This window comes from Gadus macrocephalus, chromosome 4 (genome assembly GCF_031168955.1).
Source record: "Gadus macrocephalus chromosome 4, ASM3116895v1".
Taxonomy (NCBI): domain Eukaryota; kingdom Metazoa; phylum Chordata; class Actinopteri; order Gadiformes; family Gadidae; genus Gadus; species Gadus macrocephalus.
Genome location: NC_082385.1, coordinates 16,933,989 through 16,956,033, shown reverse-complemented (window position 1 = coordinate 16,956,033; position 22,045 = coordinate 16,933,989). Strand labels below are relative to the sequence as shown.

Here is a 22,045-nt window from a genome sequence, read left to right as displayed (position 1 = left end):
CTCACTCACTCACTCACTCACTCACTCACTCACTCACTCACTCACTCACTCACTCACACAAACACACACACACATCACATTCCAAACCCCATAGTTAAAGGCCATAGCATTAGTTTGTGACCCGTTCCATATGCAGAGTCCCGTCCTATCTTCAAACAACACAGAGCTGGCAGCCGACTGGTGCACTTGAATGAATTATTTTCCGTGATGCTCTTGACCATTAATGATTAATGCAACGTCCCAGTAAGGAACTGGTAGTAAAATCTCTTTCCTCTGGTGTCTGGTGTGAGCAGGTATTATGGACTGTCGGTGTGGTTCCCTGACGTCATCAAACACCTCCAGGCGGATGAGTATGCCTCCAGGGTGAAGATCCACAACGGAGAACGTACCGAGGACTTTACCTTCAACTTCACCCTGGAGAACCAGATCCACAGGAACGGAGTGTTTCAAAATGACAGGTAGACTTATTTTGTGATTCCTGCCTTTCTGTTTGAGGGTGCTATATGAATAAACTTGCCTCCTTGTGGAGCAGGAATTTGTATTAGGTTTATATGGTGATATTAAAGCTGGGGTAGGTAATTTGTCTTAGTAGCATTTTTTGTCATATTTGTTGAAATTCTCTGCTGAAAGTAATCAATAAATTATATGCTCTGACAAGAAAAATAAATTGTTGAGTATCTGATCTGTTATAAGCCCATCCAATCATTTCATACAGCCAAATTAAATGATTGGATTACCTACCTGTCTTACCTGCCCACTGTGCCCGTGCACTTATTGCACCGGAGTGTCCACAAGTCTAGGCCAACCCACTGCTAAAGCCAATCGCTCGCTTCCCACGTCATTCGAAGCGTTGCTTCGAATGACGTGGGAAGGTTCAAGAACATTCGCAAACTCGTTCATTGAGCGCGACAAGACAGATAACACTTATTTTACAAATTACATTTATTAGCGTTCCTAACTTTATATTTGTATTGTATTGTATTGTATTTATCTATTTCCCTACACAGTAATAGCTAAATGTTATGGGGATTACGTGAATAATAATAAAAATAAAAATAATAATAAAAAATAATAATACGTGAATAATAATAAAAAAAAGTAAATGCCTGCTCACCTATCTACCCATCTATCTATATATTATCTATCTATCTATTACCTATGATCTATTCTCTAAATTAAATTAAGGAAATTAAATTAACACAAGCTAGCTAGACTATGATACACTTTTAACAGTTTACTAGCTAAATTTGATTAAACAATTAAATGCAATACAAATATAAAGTAAAAACAAGTGTTATCTAGCGATCCGTTATCTGTATTATGTTATTTCATCTTTGGCAACATGAGCGCAAATGTTTTTTGAAACCTGCTTTAAACACTCAGTTGACTAGCTAAATTCGATTAAACAATTAAATGCAATACAAATATAAAGTAAAAACAAGTGTTATCTAGCGATCTGTTATCTGTATTAAATTATTTCGTCTTTGGCAACATGAGCGCGATTGTTTTTTGAAACCTGCCTGGTAACGGGCAACCCCTTATGTAATCTGTTGTCCGTTGCCTGGCAACGGACAACTGATTACTGATTACGGTACAAATTTGGCACCCGGTACGAATTTGGTGTTACACCTCCCCTAGCTTTAAGCCTCAGTGCCTACCCTAGCTTTAAGCCTCAGTGCCTACCCTAGCTTTAAGCCTCAGTGCCTACCCCAGCTATATGCCTAAGTGCCTACCCTAGCTTTAAGCCTCAGTGCCTACCCTAGCTTTAAGCCTCAGTGCCTACCCCAGCTATATGCCTAAGTGCCTACCCTAGCTTTAAGCCTCAGTGCCTACCCTAGCTTTAAGCCTCAGTGCCTACCCCAGCTATAAGCCTCAGTCAATAACAAAATATCACAAATTGACATAGTTTTGCGCCCGATTGCGACTGGTTGGTTAAAGTGAAATGTTGGGGCAAATGTTTTAATTCTGGCATGGCTTTAGACACACACATGTCTGTAAAATGGATTTCTAGTTTCTAGTCTAGCTTGTTCATTCTGTGTCATCACCATTGAGTGTTGAAAAACTCTCAAATGACAAGGATGGCCGCATCAGTGGTGTGATGCAATCTAGATGTACGGTCATAATGGGGTACGGCAGCACCTGGGACATCATACGTGATGTTTGATGTCTTTGATCACGCTGTGTGTTCGCTCCACAGGTTCATCGCCATGAGGTTCAAGGCGGTGACCTTCATCGACTCTACCTTCGACAACTGTTATTTTGAAGACGTCTCCTCCGTCGGCACCTCCTTCAAGAACTGTACCTTTATAGAATCCTTCTTTTATAACACTGGTTAGTCCACGTGGAAAGACCGTCCGTTTGTCTGCCCCTCCGCCTACCTGTCTTTTTGTCTGTGTCTGTCGGAGCATCTGTTTCTGTGTTTGTTCTGTCTGTCTGTCTGTCTCTCCGGTCAGTACCACGCTCAACCCAATGGTTTCGAGGCGGACAGGGATTTTGTAGTGTACTAAACTTTGTATTGTACCAGACGTAGGGCAGAACACTCTCAGGAATGTTACCAGAGAGATTTGAATGGCCTCCGTCCAGCACCGTCCAGTGCTGAGCAGCTGAGCACAAGGAGATGATAACAGCCTGTCTGGCTGCTGATTGGTTCTCCTCTATGGAGCAGTGGGCAGAGACAGTAGAAGATACTGATGAGGGCAAGAAGTGGATGTACAGTAGAGATGGAGGCCATACTTTGTGAGATGATTGTTATTTATGTCACTGAATTAATCCATCGTTACTACTGTGGATCAAGGAAGGGTAAATGTTTCAGATGTTGTGGGGTCCTGCCTTTTAGAATAACAACCTGTTAATCAAACTGTGTCACTGTTAGATTGAAGTCACACGTTTATTTTGTTTGGTATAGAGCTGATATCCTCTCATTGTGTTCATTGTGAATATATTCCTGAATATGAACAAGTGTTTAGTGTGAGTGTGAACTCAATTCTGTGAAATCCCTCTTTCTTTCCTCCCTCCCTCTGGTCAAATGGCAGACATCGATGACTCCAAGCTCACCAACTCCCGTGTGATCACCAGCTCCTTCCACCACAACAAGACGGGCTGCCAGATGACGTTTGACGATGACTACAGCGCCTACTGGGTCTACTTTGTAAACTTCCTGGGAACTCTGGCCGTGTTGCCTGGCAACATCGTCTCTGCGCTGCTCATGGACAAGATTGGACGCCTCAGCATGCTGGGTAGGAGACTCGGTTTGATATCTGCTCCGGTATGATGCTCAGATCTATGCTTGTGGTTACTGGCCAGAGACACAATCTACTATAGATCTAGGAGCGCATGTAAACAGCTGCCTCTAATCTGGTTTGAAAGAGTTCAGATTGACTGTAGATCTAGAAGCCCATGTAAACCGCTGCAACTAATCTGGTTTGAAAGCCCCCTCCCCTTATTTCGCACACCGAATATATATGAATACATAATTCATGTACTAAATATATCAATATAATATGCTGTGATATGAAGCTAGAATATAATGTGGAAACATGATATATACTATAATATTATTATTATAATATATTACATAACGTACTGAGCGGAACTGAGTCTGTTTTTCACTTGTTTCTATAATCTGGCACAGGAAACAGTTTGCCTTTTTGATTAATATTATGTATCTCACATGATCCGTAAACTTTCTGGAATGTATCTTCATGAATTAATGCCCTCATTGTACTTCTCTTTGGATTAGTGTCAGCTCAGTAAATGTAATGCAGAGCTGCTGACCATGTTTCGACCACAGGGGGATCCATGGTGCTGTCAGGTATCAGCTGTTTCTTCCTGTGGTTCGGCACCAGCGAGTCCATGATGATCTTCATGCTGTGTCTCTACAACGGACTCAGCATCTCAGCATGGAACTCTCTGGACGTCGTCACGGCGGAGATCTACCCCACTGACAGGAGGTGGGTGCTGTGTGTGTTTTTGTGTAGTAGGTGTAGTTGTGGGTCATAAGGACCAGTTCTCCACCCGTGTTTCATCGACCTGCCTCTATGTGTCTAACATGGGGCGCCATCAAGAACCACTACTTTGTACATTGAAAACAACGAGGTGATAGGAATGTGGTGGTCATGTTGAGTGAACACGATGAGGCCAGCATACAGTACGCCACACAGAACTGAATCTCTGGCATTGTTACGTGGATTATCAAACTGTAGGTTGGACTTTTTTATTATACATGAAAGGTATTTATATGATGTCGTGCGCTATGTGTTTCTCCCAGGGGAACTGGCTTCGGGTTCTGTAACGCCATGTGCAAGCTGGCGGCGGTGCTGGGGAACCTGATCTTCGGCTCCCTGGTGGGCGTTAGCAAGGCGGTGCCCATCCTGCTGGCCTCGGCCGTGCTGGTGACCGGGGGCCTGGTGGGCCTCAGGCTCCCCGACACACGCCCCAATGTCCTCATGTGAAGGGGGGCGGTTGATCTTGAAATGGATTTAGGGATTTATTTTATTTGTTGGTTTTCCTTATTTAATTGTTTTTATTAGTAATTGCATTTTTTTTTTTTTTTTTTTTTTTTTATCTTTTATTAATGTTTTTATTTAATCTTGCTTAAGTCCATTATATGAAAGTGCCAAAATGCTCAAAATCTGTTGTTAAATCAGTAGCAGATATTAACCAGAAAATATGGAACAATGAAATATAGTCACCGTTATTTGCGGTCGCAAATACACAGGGGCTCATCGTTGTGTTTATATTAGGAGTTGTATAAATATATACAGTAAGTGATCCTTATTACATCTTATTTCTGGACAGTATGGATCAACATGTTCGACGGTCCTCTGAATTCTCCCTTTAGGTCTGGGTGAAGGTTTATTTGGTGCTTAGAACTAGGGATCTTCACAGCTCGGCAGGGCTGACCCTATGGGGGTCAACCCTATGGGGGTCAAGCCTAACCCTATGGGGGTCCACAATGATCTTATGGGAGTCAACCCTGCCCATAGGCTGAGGGCCATAGCCTCACCCATAGGGCCTTTTTCTGTGATGAGTCTAATTAAATTATTTTTTATATCAAAGACCTTATTATACAATGACATAGGTCATATAATTCCGAGGCAAATTAACAATTTGAATTTGTACGTTGTTAAGGTTTCTTTGTTGAGTGTTGAGTTTCTGTCCGCCTGCTTGACTGCATAATGAGACATTGACTAAAGACATCCTCTCATTTAATACAGTCCCAACAGACTCTGCTGCAGATGCAAAGTAAAACAACGTTTACACTTTCTCTATTCCCCTGCTGAGGAACTTTTACACCTCACAACCCTTTCTGTCTGAATGTTCTGTTCCTTCGTATGTGTGTTTGTGTGGTATGGCAATTTGCTCAGTGTTAAGGGCTTCGCTTTTAACTAGTCTGGATCTCTATCCACATTGGACAGCCTCCGTTTGACCTCTGAGCCCCCTGAGAAAATCACCCTCTGTCTGGCTCCTCGCTCTCAATCTCTCAATCTCTCTATCTCTCTATCTCTCTCTCTCTCTCTCTCTCTCTCTCTCTATCTATCTATCTATCTCTCTATCTATCTATCTATCTATCTATCTATCTATCTATCTATCTATCTATCTATCTATCTATCTATCTATCTATCTATCTATCTATCTATCTATCTATCTATCTATCTATCTATCTATCTATCTATCTATCTATCTATCTATCTATCTATCTATCTATCTATCTATCTATCTATCTATCTATCTATCTATCTATCTATCTATCTATCTATCTATCTATCTATCTATCTATCTATCTATCTATCTATATCTCTTTCCCTCTATGTCTGGGTGAGGGGATCTTAATGTCTCCCTCCATGCTCTTTTTAGCTTCTCTTGTTGTTTCTGCTGCTCGGCTCCCTTGGAACTAAAAGGCCTTTCTTGAAGAATCTCGCTTCAAGCATGTCTCTCGCTCTTCAAAACCTAGCAGACTCTCTTTTTGTGTGCATGTGTGTGTGCGTGTATGTATGACTTTGAGTGTGTGTCTACCAGTGAAGGTTAGTTTCTGTGTGTGTTTGTTTGTGTCAGTCCTTGTGGATGCATGACTACGCTTCTTGAAGCAGCAGGTGTCTGTGGTGTTGTGGCTGACTCATCGCCTTCTACTGTTAAGGGCTTCAGAAACTCATGCGCCCAAAAACATTATATTGTGTATGTTTTATTTTCACTCTCAAACATGCCACGTATTTTAAGGGATGGAATGTGTCCAAGCAGTGACACTTTCCTCTCATTTGGCCCCAAAGTGAAAGTAGCCCAACCTTGAGTGAAATCAAAAGCCATGCTTCCAACATTGTTGGTTATTAATATCCATGCTTGATGTTATAATATTAACAGTAACGTTTTCATTCTAATAAGCAAATATGGCATGGTTTTGGGGGGGGGCGGGGGGGGGGAATTGATTCTAAGTGGATTGAGTTGCATATTTGTGCAACATTTGTGCAACTCAGTAAATGCCTTTAAATCTGTGCTACAACTTTAAATCGTACGTTTCATGTTTTCATTTCATATTTTTCCTGAACTTAAAAGACGAGCCGAACCTATTAGGATTCTTGTTTCCCGTTTCTGGTTGTAATTTGTGTGTACATTTTTCGTGTCTGCTTGTCCTTGAACTTCTCAGCCGCTGTGCCATCAAGGCAACACTTAATGTGCCAAGCCCAATTGATATATTGATCCCTGTGGAAGAAAAAACAACCTGCATGTTTGTTCCTCAAGGCATTCTGTGGTTCTGTTGTTGTGTCCTCTGTTCTTTGGTTCCCTAATAACTATTCTTGTGTTGTTCTATTTTTGTGTTTCGGTTTATTGTGGACCGTGGGTTAATTCTACTCTTGTTTTGAGTTCTGAATAAGTGTGGACATGGCATGCTCTTTGTGAGGGGAGGGCTTTATATGCTCAAAGAGCCAATCAGACTGGGGTATTTTAAACCTCAGAGCTTCATTGTCGATAGATTATTGATCACAACTTCCTGACGTCAATGATGAGCATGTCTTACCTTGTGGTGTCATGTTCACCCATTTAGAAAACCAAATAAAACATGTCAAGATCCTTAAGGGTCGTAAGGATGTTTATTTCCACAAGGGGAATCTCCCAATGTGAAGATCTGAAACCCTCTGAGTCAAGACCAGCCTCCCTATGCAGATCAACAGCAGATGGCACCATATCTATTCTAGATGTCAGTGTCCCAGAGGACACATTTATTCACATTACATCTACATAAATCCCAATTTGGATATTTTTCTCCCTCTGTTAAATGGAGCGAGTCAACAAAGTACAGCATAAACATTACTTGTCACCTGAGATCCATTAAAACGTTGCTAGTGGAGAGGCCCACTACAACACTGCATTATTTCCTTAATTGTACCTAATTATAATTTATCTTTGGGCTGAAAAAAAAAAAAAAAGTCTCCCGGTATGTTGTCACTTTAATTCAGAGTTATTTTCGACAGAAAGACACTTATGTGCCAACATTTGAGTGCAAACTCAAATGTTGGCAGGAAGTAAAAAGTTGATGGTCCTTTTACAGCTCATCACATAATTGTGTATCCTTGTAATTACAGACCATCCTTAACATACTTCTGGAATTAATAGATGAAACATTTTGGTAGTAGACATGGTTTCAGCTCTATACACTGATTATATTATAGAATGATAATGTCTATGGAGTTAATAGATAACATCCTACTGTTTATGACTGCCTCTTTATCTCAACAATGTGATGTGTTTCTTTGATTTCAATCTTGTTCCGGGGCGAAATGTTAGTGTGTCCACTGACGAATCAAACGGCAGGAAGCTGCTCCCTGTCTGACAGGAAATACCAATGCATTGAGTCGGAGGTCTGAACCAACTCACTGAATACAGTGAGCAGAGAGTTCTCCCACTCAGCCGTATCTGGTGACCTGAAAGACAATGTTCCGAGAAATACAACCCCTTCAAATATTCACAAACAAAAATAGATAGTTTTGAGTTTTTTCAAGTGTGTATTAACTTTGATTCATACCGATGTAATCATCAATGGTACTGCTTGAACTTCAATATAGAATTATAATCAACTAGAATCCTAACACAACCTTTTAAATGAAAAAGATTTGACAATGCAAAGTAGAGAGTTGCACTGCTCCATGAAATCAGTAATTCCATTCTCATCAAAACCTGAAAACACACTTTCTCAGCATTAAAACACAACTGTAAACGCACACCCACACACATTGTACATCTCCCCTTGTAGTGAGGTTGTTTACATTGAAGCCCGATGAGGGTTTCTACTCCTTGATTCTTTACCCGGAGCAGTAGAAAGACAACCAACAGAAGGTCCATTCCTCTTCTCCAGAACTGCAGGCTAGGTTCACAGCAGCAGCGACTATCTCGCTCCAACTCATTTAGATAAACAGGAGTATTGTGTACGTGATGCTGGTAGATAAGCCACCCTGACACCCCATCTGCACTGTAACACTCTCATATGCTATACAGCATAGGATTGTTTGTACACAACCACTTGCCATAGTATAGGCACTATGTATTCCCGCGAGACCAGGGAATGGGAGCGCAATCCAGGAAGTTGGAATGAATAAAGTCACACGTTACGCTGATACGGATCACTCGTGGAGTTACTTTTATTCATCAGAAAGTGTGCCACAGAATAAACATTACATGCACCTGGCCCCTTTGTATTCACAACCTGTTTAAGCTCCGCCCCTGTCCCATGTTCTCCATGTCAAGGTCTCCATCCCTCTCATCACTCATGATGGAAGGCCGTTTCCCACAGATAACACATTACAGTACCCACTGAGTCGCTTGTTCTCTGACATTCCTCCCCCCAGCTCTCCTGTGGCACTAGAGCTGCCCAATGAACACTTACACACACGTCTTTATGACTGTGTAACACAAACCTACACTAAATGCTGTGTTGCCGGTTTCTTGTCAATAAACATTTACAGCAAATTCATTGCAGAAGACTTTCTAAAGAAGAAAAAGGAAATTAGATATTATGGGACACATACAATCATCAGCTTGTATTTAATTGTCTAGTATGTTCCCCAAAAAAAGGAAACCTTAAATAAACCATAAATGTTGGGACTGTGAGCAGTCCCAGAGGTATTCTTAGTCACCCACGCACCGCCTATCCCAGCGGCCACCCTTTTCAAGCGAATCAAGGATATACCGGTATTCATTAATCCTAGACGCAACTCTGCTTCCGGCAGGGGATTGTAACACACTCGCAAAAACGCACACTCACGCACTCACACATGCACACATAAGCACACACATATATACAGTATATATAACAATATGATACTGTTCACAGATTTTCAAATATTGAATTTGCCATAACTCTACCATTCTTTACACAATCAGTTTATTAATCATGCAAGTCAATAGATCTTGATCATCCAAACTATTTTTTCAATTCAAGCTATGATTTTTAAGAAGCTGATTTCTTTTTGATTAAATTGTAACTGAACAGCAAAATCTATCCGACCGACATTATTGGTCCCATGGCAAAAATGTTTAGCATGCAAAATAAATAATGTACACCAAGTTTCAGATTTTTGTATCCATTGGGGTGGCCATGACAAACCCCAATCCTAACCCTTAGACCAAAAGTCATAGCACCCAATATTGGACTTTTGCCGCCAAACATTTTGGAGACCCGAGGCCTCTACGGATTCTGTTTTTTGCTTAGGAAATTTCCTTTCCTAACTAGATGATCCGGAAATACTTGGAGGAAAGGTTGTTCGTATTCTAAAAATGTTTAGGAAAGGTCCCTTGATGCAACCCACCGTAAGCACAGACTACTACTGACCAAACTTTACGAAAGGAAAGGGGATAATTGTTACCCATAATCCTTTACGGCAGCGATATTTAAAGCAACGCCACCGACAAAGTTAACTGACTCTAGGCGAAGACGCATGACAGACGCGGTAAAGCAGAAGAAGAGAAGAGAAGAAAATAAAATGCTAACTTCCCATTTAAGAAAGACTACTGGATGCAGTTAATTTCAACATCAGGTTAAAGTTAACCTCTTTTTTTCAAATCTGTATTGGGGTTCAGGTGGTCTAAAATGTTCCCGCTGGCCAAGTCCAACCTAAGTGATTCTCCCTGTTGGCGACAACCTGATTGAAATCAATATGACCAGAAGGCATGGATCGAAAGAGGGCTTTTTGTGGTCCATCTTCGGAAAAATTTCACACTAGAGACAAATAATATTAGCAATACCCGCCATCGCGCAATGACGTCGGTAGGGAAAAGTGGAGTCAAATTCATTTTAAACATGTTCGAAAGGACGCACCTTGACCCGATGACCTTATACACAAAGGTTAAGGAAAGGTGGCATAAAGGTTAGGAGAGCTGACTCTCCGAATGGGCCATGCTCTTCCGGGATACAAATATCATGGACGCATTTCCAAACGTTTTTACTTTACCAAACAATAATAGGAATTCGGGCAATAACAATAGGTATCCACAGATAAACTGTGAACACCTCACTTCACCTCACCAAGACATGTTCCCTGTAGGCCTACTCGGGAACAGCCCGTTGGTTGGATCCATGCCAGTGTTTTTCTCAGTGTCTAAACATTCCAAGAGGGCCCCCTCCGATCCCTCCACTTAAAAGCATAAACTTTAGTAGTTGAAGAACATCCACGACATATTTTAGATATCAACTCGTAACTTTATTCATAGAGCACTTTTTTGTGCAAAACAGCAAGGTGCTTGACCCTATGTGCTTAACAAGGGAACCAACACAACCACAACAACAACAGGAAAGTGGTTAAAAAATAAAAAGAAAATGAAGCCCAGGGAAATGTGATTTGTTTGTAGACGCCCAGCCACAATCTAAACAAAAATAAGGAGGAAAGCAATCCCTGTTGGTAATGAGGAATTTTGCAAAAGTTGTTCATACATAAAGGAGTCATGAAGTAAAAAGATGTAGGTCTCATCTATACTACAAAGGGGGGAAGTCCATATCTATGGGACTTGAAAGGAGACTTAGCCGACCGCTAGGATGTTGGTGTGTTGTCATACAGAAAAAACATTTACCATTGGGATTTCCAGGGAGGCGTTGTGACGTTAAATGAAACCGAACCCAGCTGGTTGACGTTACAGGGAAACGAGACCCAAACAGAACGAGAAGCCGAGTGGGGATGCATCTGGATACTCATAACAAATACCTTGTAATATAAACCTTCTTAAGATGCGTCACCTCAGGATAAACCTCTTGAATCACCAATAGCCTTGGAGTTTTCTACATAAAGTGTCTTCATTTACAAGTATGGTCAACAAAATGTGGCCATAAACCAACCTGCATCTTTCTGGTGCTGAGGATACCCTGTATCTTTCAACTGATAAACTCAATTTGTACTTAACAGAGGATAAATAAAGAAAAAAAACTTTGGGGAATAATTATTTTTTGTCCCATTTTCTGTTTGTTTAATGTGTAGGCTTTTATAAAAATTACAAAACATAAATGTGTATTTAGCCTAATTATTAGCCTATTACTATAAAATAATAAGCCTGATGATCCCTAGCCCCTTTTTTTGTTTTGTTTTTCATCGTTTATTAGTATTACCGCGTTTAGATCGTCGGTCTAGGACGGCCTACACAGATTTAGGGTTGGTTTTACTGCTTAAGTTCTTCCTCAGGACAATTACGTATTTAAAGGCACCCAGTGCAACTTTCGAGGCTTAAAAATAAACATTCAATTTCTAGTCTTTTTTACACGTAGTAAGTTTCAATAACTCCATACCATTACATACCGACATTCAAGCAGCAAAGATGAGACGTCGTTGTGTGGTGAGAACTGATAGAAAATCGATAACAACAACAATGCCGCCATTTTCTTTATTTTTTGTAACCTACAATAAATAAAGCAGGCTTCCAGTCAATGGAAAAATGGCTTCTCCCCACCGGCGATTGTTGTTGTTTACGATTTTCTATCAGTTCTCACCACACAACGACGTCTCATCTTTGCTCCTTGAATGTCGATATGTAATGGTATGGAGTTATTGAAACTTACTACGTGTAAAAAAGACTAGAAATTGAATGTTTATTTTTCATTGAATGTTTACATAAAGTTGCACTGGGTGCCTTTAAGTTTTTACAATTAGGCCTACGTATTTTTATTTATTTTTTTACCTATCTCATATGAAGCACTCCCATGTCTGGGATACAAAAACGAGTTAAAGTCACAGCCATAACATGAGTTGTTGGAAGAATCAAAAGTTGAGATAAGGTCTGAAAACGGGTTGGCTGGAGAGGTGACATCACAGGGGTGGAATGCGCGTGCACTGCGCGCTCTGCTTCACAGTGTAAGCAAGAGGCTAAGGAGGGTTCGACCGCACTGGTTTCCCAGTAGAAACAACTGTCCCAAGATCCGAGGTAGCATACTAAGAAGAAACAGGGAATTAAGTGGCCGTACAAATCACATCTTTTTTTGTGTGCTTTTTTTTCCCCAACTTCATAGTCGGCCAGCATGTTTTGTACAACCTTTTGGTTGCTCCTGGTGTCTGCGCATGTGGCCTCGACTGCGATACATAACGGTGAGTTATGGTGACGCACGCGCCCTCGGTGATCTGCTAAATGCTTTTTGAGTTAGTGTGTGGAATTCAATGACTAGCTTGTGTGTGGATTTGTCTTGTCTTATCTGATACATTGTAGTTACTAATACTAAATAGGTGTAGGCCTACTAATGTGTTGTTGATATTGCCAACTCGGTATAACATGGGTAAATTTTTTTTGAATACCCTATCCTCAATTCATGTATTTGGACCACTTATAAAACTGATTTATAATAAAGGTCTAAACCTGAACTATTTAAATTTATTTAAAACATATATAATATATTACATTTATTCATATGATTTATGATCTAAACCCTCACTGCAGGGAGCTCCATCGTGAGAACGTTCGCCATAACACGCACGGTCCAGAGGCCCACCGACGAGCCCTTTGACTCGGACTCGTACGGTGACACAAGCTGGCAACATTTCGTCATTTGGGCACCGGAAGAGCTGCAAAACAACTCCTACAATTCAGCAAACGAGACTTTTCCGAGCGAACACATCTCACAGCAGGCCCGGCAGTTTCTGAGCAGTCCTCTGTCCACGGTCTTCATCCCGTCGTTCTACACGCTGGTGTGTCTGCTGAGCCTGCCCCTCAACGGCCTCGCCCTCGTGACGTTCGCACGGCAGGTGCGTCCCGTCAAACCGGCGGTGGTCTTCATGTTGAACCTGGCCGGGGCGGACCTGCTCTTTGCTCTGCTGCTGCCCTTCAAGATCCACTACCACTTCAACGGCAACGACTGGACATTCGACCCGCTTCTGTGCCGCGTGGTCACGGCCAGCTTCTACTGCAACATGCACTGCTCCGTGCTGCTCATCGCCTGCATCAGCGTGGACCGCCTGCTTGCCGTCGTCTACCCCATCCGTTCGCTGGGCTGGCGCCGGCCGCGCTACGCCGCCGCGGCCTGCGGTGCAGCCTGGACCCTGGCGCTGGTGGGCTCCGCCCCACTGGCGCTGACGGAGCAGACGGTCCGGCTGGACCAGCTGGGCATCACCACCTGCCACGACGTCCAGCAGATAGAGCAGCTGCAGTGGTATTACAAGGTGTACTTCTCCACCGTGGCCGTCGCTCTCTTCCTCCTGCCCATGCTCGTCACCCTGGGGTGCTACGCCCTCGTCATCTGGGCGCTGCGGAGGGTGCCGGACAAAGTGGGCCATCACTCGCGTAAGAAGGCCCGGGCCATGTCCATGGCTCTGATCGTGCTGATGCTGTTCCTGGTTTGTTTCGCCCCCACCAACTGTCTGCTGCTACTGCACTACCTCCAGTTCAGCCCCCTGGGGGGTGGCGCCGACGGCTCCTACGTGGCCTACCTGGTGTTCCTGTGTGTGGGGAGCCTCAACTGCTGTCTGGACCCTCTGGTCTACTACTTTGGCTCGTCTCAGTGCCAGCAGCAGCTCTCTGCCACGCTTGGCTGCCGGAAGGGGCTTGATAGTGGCAGGAAGAACAGATACTCATGCTCTGAGACCTCCTCCAGAACTGTGTTGAGGTCCAGCCACGCCGGGTTCACCAGTCTGAAGGCCAAACCTCCGGGAGCCAAACTGGACTCTTTCCAGGCCAGCCTCGAAAGCCAGTACAAGAAGCTTCTTGTTTAGATCAAAACCTGAATGTACAGGATTGGTTAGCCCCGGCACAAAGGCTTTTACATAGGAAATTAAAACAAAGCTTTGAACCTGTAAAAAAGTGAATTGATTGTATATATTAAATTTGCTTTGATTTATAAATGTGATTAAACCAAAGTATTATTTTCTTATTAGAAGCTTTTATCAAAGATAACTGAAAATGTTTCTATTTATCTACCTATAAGTATCTACGTCATACACGTTATTCAGGCCTTCCTGCCTATGGACCCTCGATATTAGTTTTGCACGCTTACAAAGTCTACATGCACTCATATTCCTTTATTTTATAGGACTCGAAGTGAGCTGAATAAACTAAATCATTACAAAAAAACATGTAACACAGATGATTCCTGTATTTTATCTTCTTTAAAACTGTGTGTGTGTGTGTGTGTGAGTGAGTGAGTTAAAGCTACCAACAGAAAACTACTTATCAGGTCCCTGGTGTTTCTGCTAATCCAACCGGAAGCCGTGTAAATGCAGCATGTTGTTGTTTTCCAAGTCCAATATATGACATCCTATTATTTATCAACCACAATGCTCAAATGGATTTCTTCCAAGAGCTGGATTTTTGCTTTTTTGAACAATCATCGGATAGTCAACGCAAATTAGGAAATCAGTTTGGTATTCCGTTATTTGACACGCCATTGGATATATCAATGTAAATATTGCAGTAACGAAATCCATTTTCAATTTCCCAGAATATATGCCAAATAAATTAATGATGGCTCGATAACAATTAAAAAAACATTCGAACATGACGCTATGAGCCGGAAACTCATAGAACGTCGAGAGGCGGTACCTTATCATTGTCATCGCTAGAGGGAGCTGCATCGTTAGAATTGCTGGCCGTCATCTGCTCAAGCCGCCACTCTTACAAAGTCCACATGCACTCATAATCCTAACTTTATTTAATAGGGCTTGAAGTTAGCTGAAAAAATCAAATCATTACAAAAAAACACGGAACACATGATTCCTGTATTTTACTTTTCTTTATAACAAAAACTGTATTTTCTTGAATTGATTGCTTTACAATGAAATGCTTTAAACTGATTGCTTTACAATGAAATGCTTTAAACTGATTGCTTTATAATGAAATGCTTTAGACTGATTGCTTTCAATAGAGGGTACTGCTACAGTATAGTGTTTATTACTTGAACCACCTGTCAATCATCATGTCTGCCAGTAGGTAGGGCCCACGACGTAGTGGTCACGTGCCATGTACTAAACGATGTTATGGTGTCTCCATTCGTGTCTGTCAGTTTCACCCATGGTTTCACCCAGAATTTAGCCAAGATTAAAGTTTATTTATAATAACATATCTTCAAAACATAACTTTGAAATAAGTAGGCTTTATTGTTTCATAATCGTGTATTGCCATGCTGAATTTGTTTCCCCTCTGTGGGAAACAAACTTGGAGGAACTATTTGTCTGAATTCTAAATCCATGAAATAACATCTCCAGCAACTGGGCGTAGATGGTATTGTCAACGTTTGGTCACCTGACTGAGTGACATCACGCTTATATAGATCAGGTAAAGTTGTGAAACAAGATAACTGCGGAAGACCGGAACAGAGCCTCTGATTATCGAACGCTTTTATGTTAAAAGTCTCTGGTTAAAGTCTCTCAAGCGATGAAGCCTGGCTGTGTTTCTAAGTTCCTGGTACTATGTTTTTTCCTCAACATATCAAAGTCTATGGCCGATCATGGTAAGTGTCCCTCCTGGCTGATTAAGTTTCTCCTGAGTAGACCTACTGAGAAAACCAGCAGAGATCTACCCGGCCGGCTGTCAGTCAGGCCGTGTCGATGCTCAGTGATTGGTGGAAATATTGTTTACAGTAGGCCTATATCATTGATCTGCGTCATTATTGATTAATGTGATCCGGATATAACTTCTGGTCCTGTTTTGAAGAGTGCATCAGTGAAACGATGTCCTATCAGTCATTGCTATCTCGCCCTATTTTCGTTTGTCAAATTCCTTCAAGACTATAAAATCGATGAGTAGTCCCTCGTGACAATAAGCAGATGACGAAAAAACGACGGTGTCCAATTTACGGCAGATTGAGTAAGGCTCATTAGTTTGCATGTGTGGGAGTACAAGCCACCCAATATAAACAGGTGTGGTGCGGGGATTCAGACCACGCCCCAATCTGGAGTCCTTCCTAGAAAGGTTATTAGCTGACTTCACAGTTTTTCTCAGTCGCTTTGGTAGCTACATTTCTCAGATCAGAATTGAAATTTGCAAAACAGTAAGTGCATTTCTCAAAACAATTTGTACAAATAGCAAAACACCACGGATTTCTTGCAAAAGCAAGTCTCTCGCTCAAAATCCTTAGTTTGTTTCTCAAAGTAAATATCTGTGTCAACGAACAAGTCAGTGCCATCAAAATGACAAGCCCTTGTGTCATTGTATACGGATGAGACAGTCAAATAGTTTAGCCCTGTTGTCAATATAACAGTGTATTCTGGAGGGATGTTCTGATGTAAACCATGGCTAAAGTTTTGAAGACGATTATTGTAAATTGTATGTTACACCTTAGTGTATGTGGGCGATTGATTGCAAGAGACTGGACAAGATTCACATTTACGCTTTGACTGTTTGTACTGTAATTTGTTGACGGACCATGTCATTGCTAGAAATGTGAACATAGGAAAATCTCCTTAGGGTAAACTGTACATGCATTGCTGTAGGAATTACAGTGCAGTCATCCTCCTGATGTTCCTGTTTCTTGGGCCACAAATTCTCAGACAATGTAACATTGTGTTGTGCTCCAGCTATATATATACGTTCATGGTTCAGGAGATGCACCTTTGAGCTGTTCCAGAAAACTGGTTGATCGTTGGTTGATCTAACACTTCACACTTTTCCCTTCTTTAGAGAAAGTCAAGATTCACCTGGTAGCAATTTACCAATTCAGGACAGATTTAGAAAAAAGGTCTAATGGAAACGTATAGAAATATGCTTGACATATTAGGACAACTTGTTCAACCATTTTGCATGCAAAGACTTATGCAATGAACTAATGCCTAAATGTTGTGGGGGTGAGACTATTCAATATAGACCATTACCATACATTTTGATCAACATGACATAAGCAATTGATAATGTAGGAAAGAGCAGAGAATTGTACATAATCATTTGCATGAATGTACCAAAGCATTTGCAACTTATTCAAAGAAATGAGAAACTGCTTTTTTGATGCGCACAAACGACACAATGATGTGAAGATTGAACAGGTAGTTTTGAGAATTTCAATTCTGATCTGAGAAATGTACCAAAGCGACTGAGAAAAACTGTAAGATGATATAAATATTTCTAAATAGTTCCTGATAAAATATTCAGTCGGTCTTTCGTGGAACCCTCTGTGAAATATAATATACTGTTGACTGTAACTTAATGCCATTTCTTGCTTCATGCCAATACAAATGTTGCATGCGTGTGGTTTGGACATTTTCTTTTTATTTCCTGCAACTTGGTGTGCGTTAAATTTCCGTTTGTGTTGTTGCCATAATGTTGTGAAAAAATTTACTGGGCCATTCTTCACACCTCTTGTTGCCGTCTGTTGACTTAAGAGAGATCTGTAAACGATCTTAATAAAACTTGTCTTTCATTGACCTTACATTTCGGGAATATAGCAGACGCTTTTATCCAAAGCTTCTTACAATAAGTACATTTGTCAGAAGGAGAAACAATATTTCTGTACAGTAAGGATGTTCATAGAACCTATGCAAAGCACTAACAATTGTAAGGTTAACCCCTTCCCATTACACAACAAAGATATCTAGGATAAGATACTACAGAATTAAGTCCTCCCATTGTATGACTTGCGACATACAATAAGTGCATAGGGGTTGAAGGGGCCGGCTATGCAGAGTCTAGGTGAGCTCTGTACAAGAGAGTTTTTTGCGGAAGCTGGTGAGCGACCCTGCAGTCCTGACATCGGCAGGGAGCTGATTCCACCACTGTGTTGCCAAAACAGACGAGCAGCTGAGGTAGTTGGGCGGCGCACTTGGGTCTGCTTGGGCTTGGGTATGTGAGCTTAGATTAGTGACTTGACCAACGCTTGGAGCTAGGCAGGGGCAGTTCCATTGACCTCTTTGTATGCCAGTACCATCATCGTGACTCTGATACGAGCTGCTACAGGGAGCCAGTGGAGGTCCCTGAAGAGGGGGGTCACATTGGAGAATTTAGGCAGGTTGGACACGAGGCGCGCTGCAGCGTTCCGGATACGCTGCAAAGGTTCAATAACGGAGGCAGGGAGTCCAGCGAGGAGTTGAAGTAGTCGAGGCAGGAGATGACGAGCACTTTGACCAGGAGCTGAGCTGCTTCCCTCATGAGTAATGGCCTGATCCTGCAGATGTTGTAGAAGGCAAACCTGCAGGATTGGGCTATCACGGTGATGTTTGCGGTGCAGCACAACTGATTGTCCAGTACTAAGGTAGTGAACATGTGTCTTATAGTGGAACTTTTCAGTTGGACACAAAGTTAATACTTCCTTTGTATTTCACTCCAGCATCCGACATCCGAGGCTTCATTGGAGTGGAGGACGATGCAGGTGTGAGCATCGGCGTCAGAGGTGAGACAGTCTTGAAGAGTCCGCTGACCACAGTCTTCCTCCCCATCGTCTACATCATCGTATTTGTCGTGGGTCTGCCTGCCAACGCTCTGGCCCTCTGGGTGTTTCTATTCCGGACCAAGAAGAAGAACCCGTCCTCCATCTTCATGGCCAATCTGGCGCTGTGTGACCTGCTCTTTGTCATCTGGATCCCTCTGAAGATCGCCTACCACTTCAACGGCAACAACTGGATCTACGGCGAGGGTCTGTGCAAGGTCCTGGTGGGGTTCTTCTACGCCAACATGTACTGCTCCACTGCCTTCATCGCTTGCATAAGCATTCAGCGCTACTGGGCTGTCGTCCATCCGTTGTCCCGGCAACGAAAGGACAACGCCGTGAGCGTGGCCGTCTCCGTGGTGATCTGGCTGGCGGTCTGGGTCCTAACAACGCCCCTCTTCCTGTACGACCAAACGGTGAGGGTTATCAACATGGACATCGTTACGTGCCATGACGTCACCCGTCTTAGCCAGAGGGAGTTGGCGGCAGGCTACTTCCTGACCATGGGCATTCTGGGATTCGTAGTGCCGGCGGCGGTGTGCGTGGTGGCCTACGTGCTGATGCTCAAGGCCCTGCGGAGCTCCATGACGGACGAGGCCATCGCCAAGAAGCGACGCAAGGCGGTGGTGCTGATCATCACCGTGCTGGTCATGTTCCTGGTGTGCTTCAGTCCCAGTAACATCATGCTGCTGGTGCACTACGGCCTCCTGCTGGCCCAGAGGACCAACAACGGCTACGGCTTCTACATTACCACCCTGTGCCTGGCCAGCCTCAACAGCTGCATCGACCCCTTCGTCTACTACTTTATCTCGGAGGACTTCCGCGAACACGTACGAAACACGCTTATCTGCCGCAGCCAGCGCAAGGCAGAGCGCATGCGCGTGTCCTTCAGTGCACTCAAGAACTCCAAGAAGAGTACGTACAGCTCTGACAGCTCTGGGAAGACCCAGAGCAGCAGCTGCTGACCGCGGGGGGGCGTGTTGGACTTGGCGGGTGCTGCCTCACAACGCGGCACACTTTTTAACAAGAGCTTGTTTTCCTATGAATTTGTATATACTGTGAATTTGAATTGTTTGTTTTTTATCAGGTCCCTGGTGTTGCTGGTATCCGACTGGCAGTATATTGTCTAAATAAGGCATGTTGTTTCTGTTTCTGTTTTACCCCAATATGTGATATTCTTTTAAATAAAACACATTGCTCGAATAGATTCCTTCTGTGAGTTTGATTTTATTTTTTGTTTCAGATAGTCAACACCAATAAGGAAAATTAGCTTATTAGTTTGGTTTCCGTTATTTGACACACGATTGAATACACGATAATGCACTTGTAAAATTGAAATTGCCCCTTTTTTCTATCCACAAAATAAATGAATAATGATGTATTTAAAACCATTAAGGCTCAATAACAATTGAAAAGCATTCAAACATGACGCTATGGGCCGGAAACTAATTGTCATCGTACGACGAGGGGTGGTACCTTTTCATTGTCCTCACTCCAGAGTTGGCCTTAACATGCACGGAGAAGAGGCCCACCGACGAGCCCTTGGACTCGTACCTCAATGAGTACGGAAAAACACTGCTCATTTTTTCATATATCAACATGTCACATCTAAATCTTTATATGTAAATCTACTGCTTAATTCTAAATCTAAATTTTTTTATATGTCAAGTTATCTATTTGTTCAAATGATATGCTCCTGTATTATGTGGTTTACGACCAGAGTTTGGATAGCTTCTTGTTCACATCTTGTTTTCTATATAAGAAATAGGTTCTGGTTCAAACATGATGCCCACCTATTAAAGAAGAAGAGGAATTTATATTTACATGAGCTGTTGCTGCACAACTGATTGTTCAGTACCACACCGAGGTATCTGGCAGTTGATGTAGAAGTGAGGATCTCGACAGTGACCAATAGGTCCATGTGAGGGCAATCTTTCCCTGGCATTAGGAGGAGCTCAGTCTTGTTGAGATAAAGTTTAAGGTGATGGGCAGTCGTCCAAGGGCTGACGTCTGCCGGACATTCTGAGATGCGTGCTGCAATCAGGGTGTTGTCTGAGGACAATCATCAGTCAACATGCGACAACATTTTCCAGCGCTAAAGAATGAAGAAAATACATTGTGATTCCTCCATGATAAGGAGAACTGAATGGAAAGCCCAACAGGTTAAGGCCCCAGGCGTGATACAGGAGGAAGATGGCATAGGTTAGTTATTGATGGAGATGAAAATAACTATGAACTTTGGGAAGTAGAGTTTTTCGGCCACCTGAGAAGGACACAATACTCTCCACCGCCCATCCAGACCCTGTAAACAACAGAGAATGCTACGCAGAGTTATTCAATTCCTCGATGACAAAAGCCTATCGTTGGTGATGAGAGAGGCGTCAGAAAAGCCCTACAAATGCTATGGGGCCTTTACACCAGTCAGGGTGAGCCCAGAGCCCTGTTTCAGGTAGCTGGTTTTGAGGCAACCCCGAGTTTGTTCGCTCTGAGTTAGTGGAAACTCTGGGTTTTCCGTTTCAGGTAGCAGGTTCAGCGCAACCGTTAGTTGCTGCGGCAACATACGCCGTGGGTCTAACCTACTTGAGTCGGGAGGTGGTTAGACCTACTCTGAGTTTGTTGTCTATAAGGCTGAAGGCAGCTCTCCGACAGAAGGAAGTGTTAGAAATGGCATGTCCTTTTCTACGAGAGCCCGTGGACGTAGAGGCTGCGATCCTCAGAAGGAATCTCCGTGAGGAACGATTATTAAGACCCCGGTTGGATATAGGCCTACTTTCTTTTCCTGATAATTTTCTTCACGAGCGCAATCATTTTTCAGCGCCATCTATCATTTATTCAGCCCACCTTCTCAGCCCCCTTTTTAACTGTCAGACGCACCGGGGGCATACTTTTAAGTTCAATACAAATGATTTGTGTGGCACTACGTTTTTTTGCAAATGGCAGCTTTCTTTACAACGTCGGTGACGCCGAGCACATTTCAAAGGTGACTTTGGCATTGAAACGTTTTCTTTACACGTTTGTGATGTTTCCAAGTCACCGACCCATACGAACAATCAAGGAAGAGTTCTACAGAATTGCAGGTATAGTAGCAATAATGTAGCCTATTTGTTTCTTGGAACGTTTTAATTTAATAAATAATGTGCACTATTTAATCAAATAAATTAATTTGTAATGTTGTAGGTTTACCGGGTGTCATCGGGTGCATCGATGGAACTCATATTCCTATTAAAGCTCCTTCAGTGA

The 22,045-nt window shown here is 42.6% G+C and overlaps 3 protein-coding genes across 4 annotated transcripts in view; all 3 read left to right on the top strand.

Annotated features, from left to right (window-relative positions):
• LOC132456254 (synaptic vesicle glycoprotein 2C-like) overlaps nt 1-7,070 on the top strand; it is a 28,344-nt gene extending 21,274 nt beyond the window's left edge. For both annotated transcript variants that reach the window (XM_060050580.1, XM_060050581.1), the window contains exons 9-13: nt 294-458; nt 2,198-2,331; nt 3,033-3,236; nt 3,791-3,950; nt 4,268-7,070. In XM_060050580.1, coding sequence (XP_059906563.1) covers nt 294-458; nt 2,198-2,331; nt 3,033-3,236; nt 3,791-3,950; nt 4,268-4,451 — 847 coding nt within the window. In that variant the 3' untranslated portion in view covers nt 4,452-7,070. The remainder of the gene's footprint in view (nt 1-293; nt 459-2,197; nt 2,332-3,032; nt 3,237-3,790; nt 3,951-4,267) is intronic.
• Nucleotides 7,071-12,292: 5,222 nt separating this feature from the next.
• Nucleotides 12,293-14,535, top strand: LOC132456251 (proteinase-activated receptor 1-like). The gene is made up of 2 exons (XM_060050578.1): nt 12,293-12,554; nt 12,901-14,535. The coding sequence occupies exons 1-2, from the start codon at nt 12,488-12,490 to the stop codon at nt 14,166-14,168; spliced, it is 1,335 nt and encodes a 444-aa protein (XP_059906561.1). The 5' UTR covers nt 12,293-12,487; the 3' UTR covers nt 14,169-14,535.
• Nucleotides 14,536-15,468: 933 nt separating this feature from the next.
• LOC132456253 (proteinase-activated receptor 2-like) lies at nt 15,469-20,012 on the top strand. Its single transcript, XM_060050579.1, has 2 exons — nt 15,469-15,901; nt 18,707-20,012. Exons 1-2 carry the CDS (start codon nt 15,826-15,828, stop codon nt 19,768-19,770), a joined length of 1,140 nt encoding a protein of 379 aa, XP_059906562.1. The 5' UTR covers nt 15,469-15,825; the 3' UTR covers nt 19,771-20,012.
• The last annotated feature ends 2,033 nt before the right edge of the window (nt 20,013-22,045 follow it).

Excerpts from the sequence above, each read along its gene's own strand:
- LOC132456253 (XM_060050579.1), top strand. The coding sequence starts at position 15,826 with ATGAAGCCTGGCTGTGTTTCTAAGTTCCTGGTACTATGTTTTTTCCTC. Across the intron at positions 15,902-18,706 it reads AAAGTCTATGGCCGATCATG|CATCCGACATCCGAGGCTTC; the intron begins GTAAGTGTCCCT and ends ATTTCACTCCAG.
- LOC132456251 (XM_060050578.1), top strand. The coding sequence starts at position 12,488 with ATGTTTTGTACAACCTTTTGGTTGCTCCTGGTGTCTGCGCATGTGGCC. Across the intron at positions 12,555-12,900 it reads CTCGACTGCGATACATAACG|GGAGCTCCATCGTGAGAACG; the intron begins GTGAGTTATGGT and ends CCCTCACTGCAG.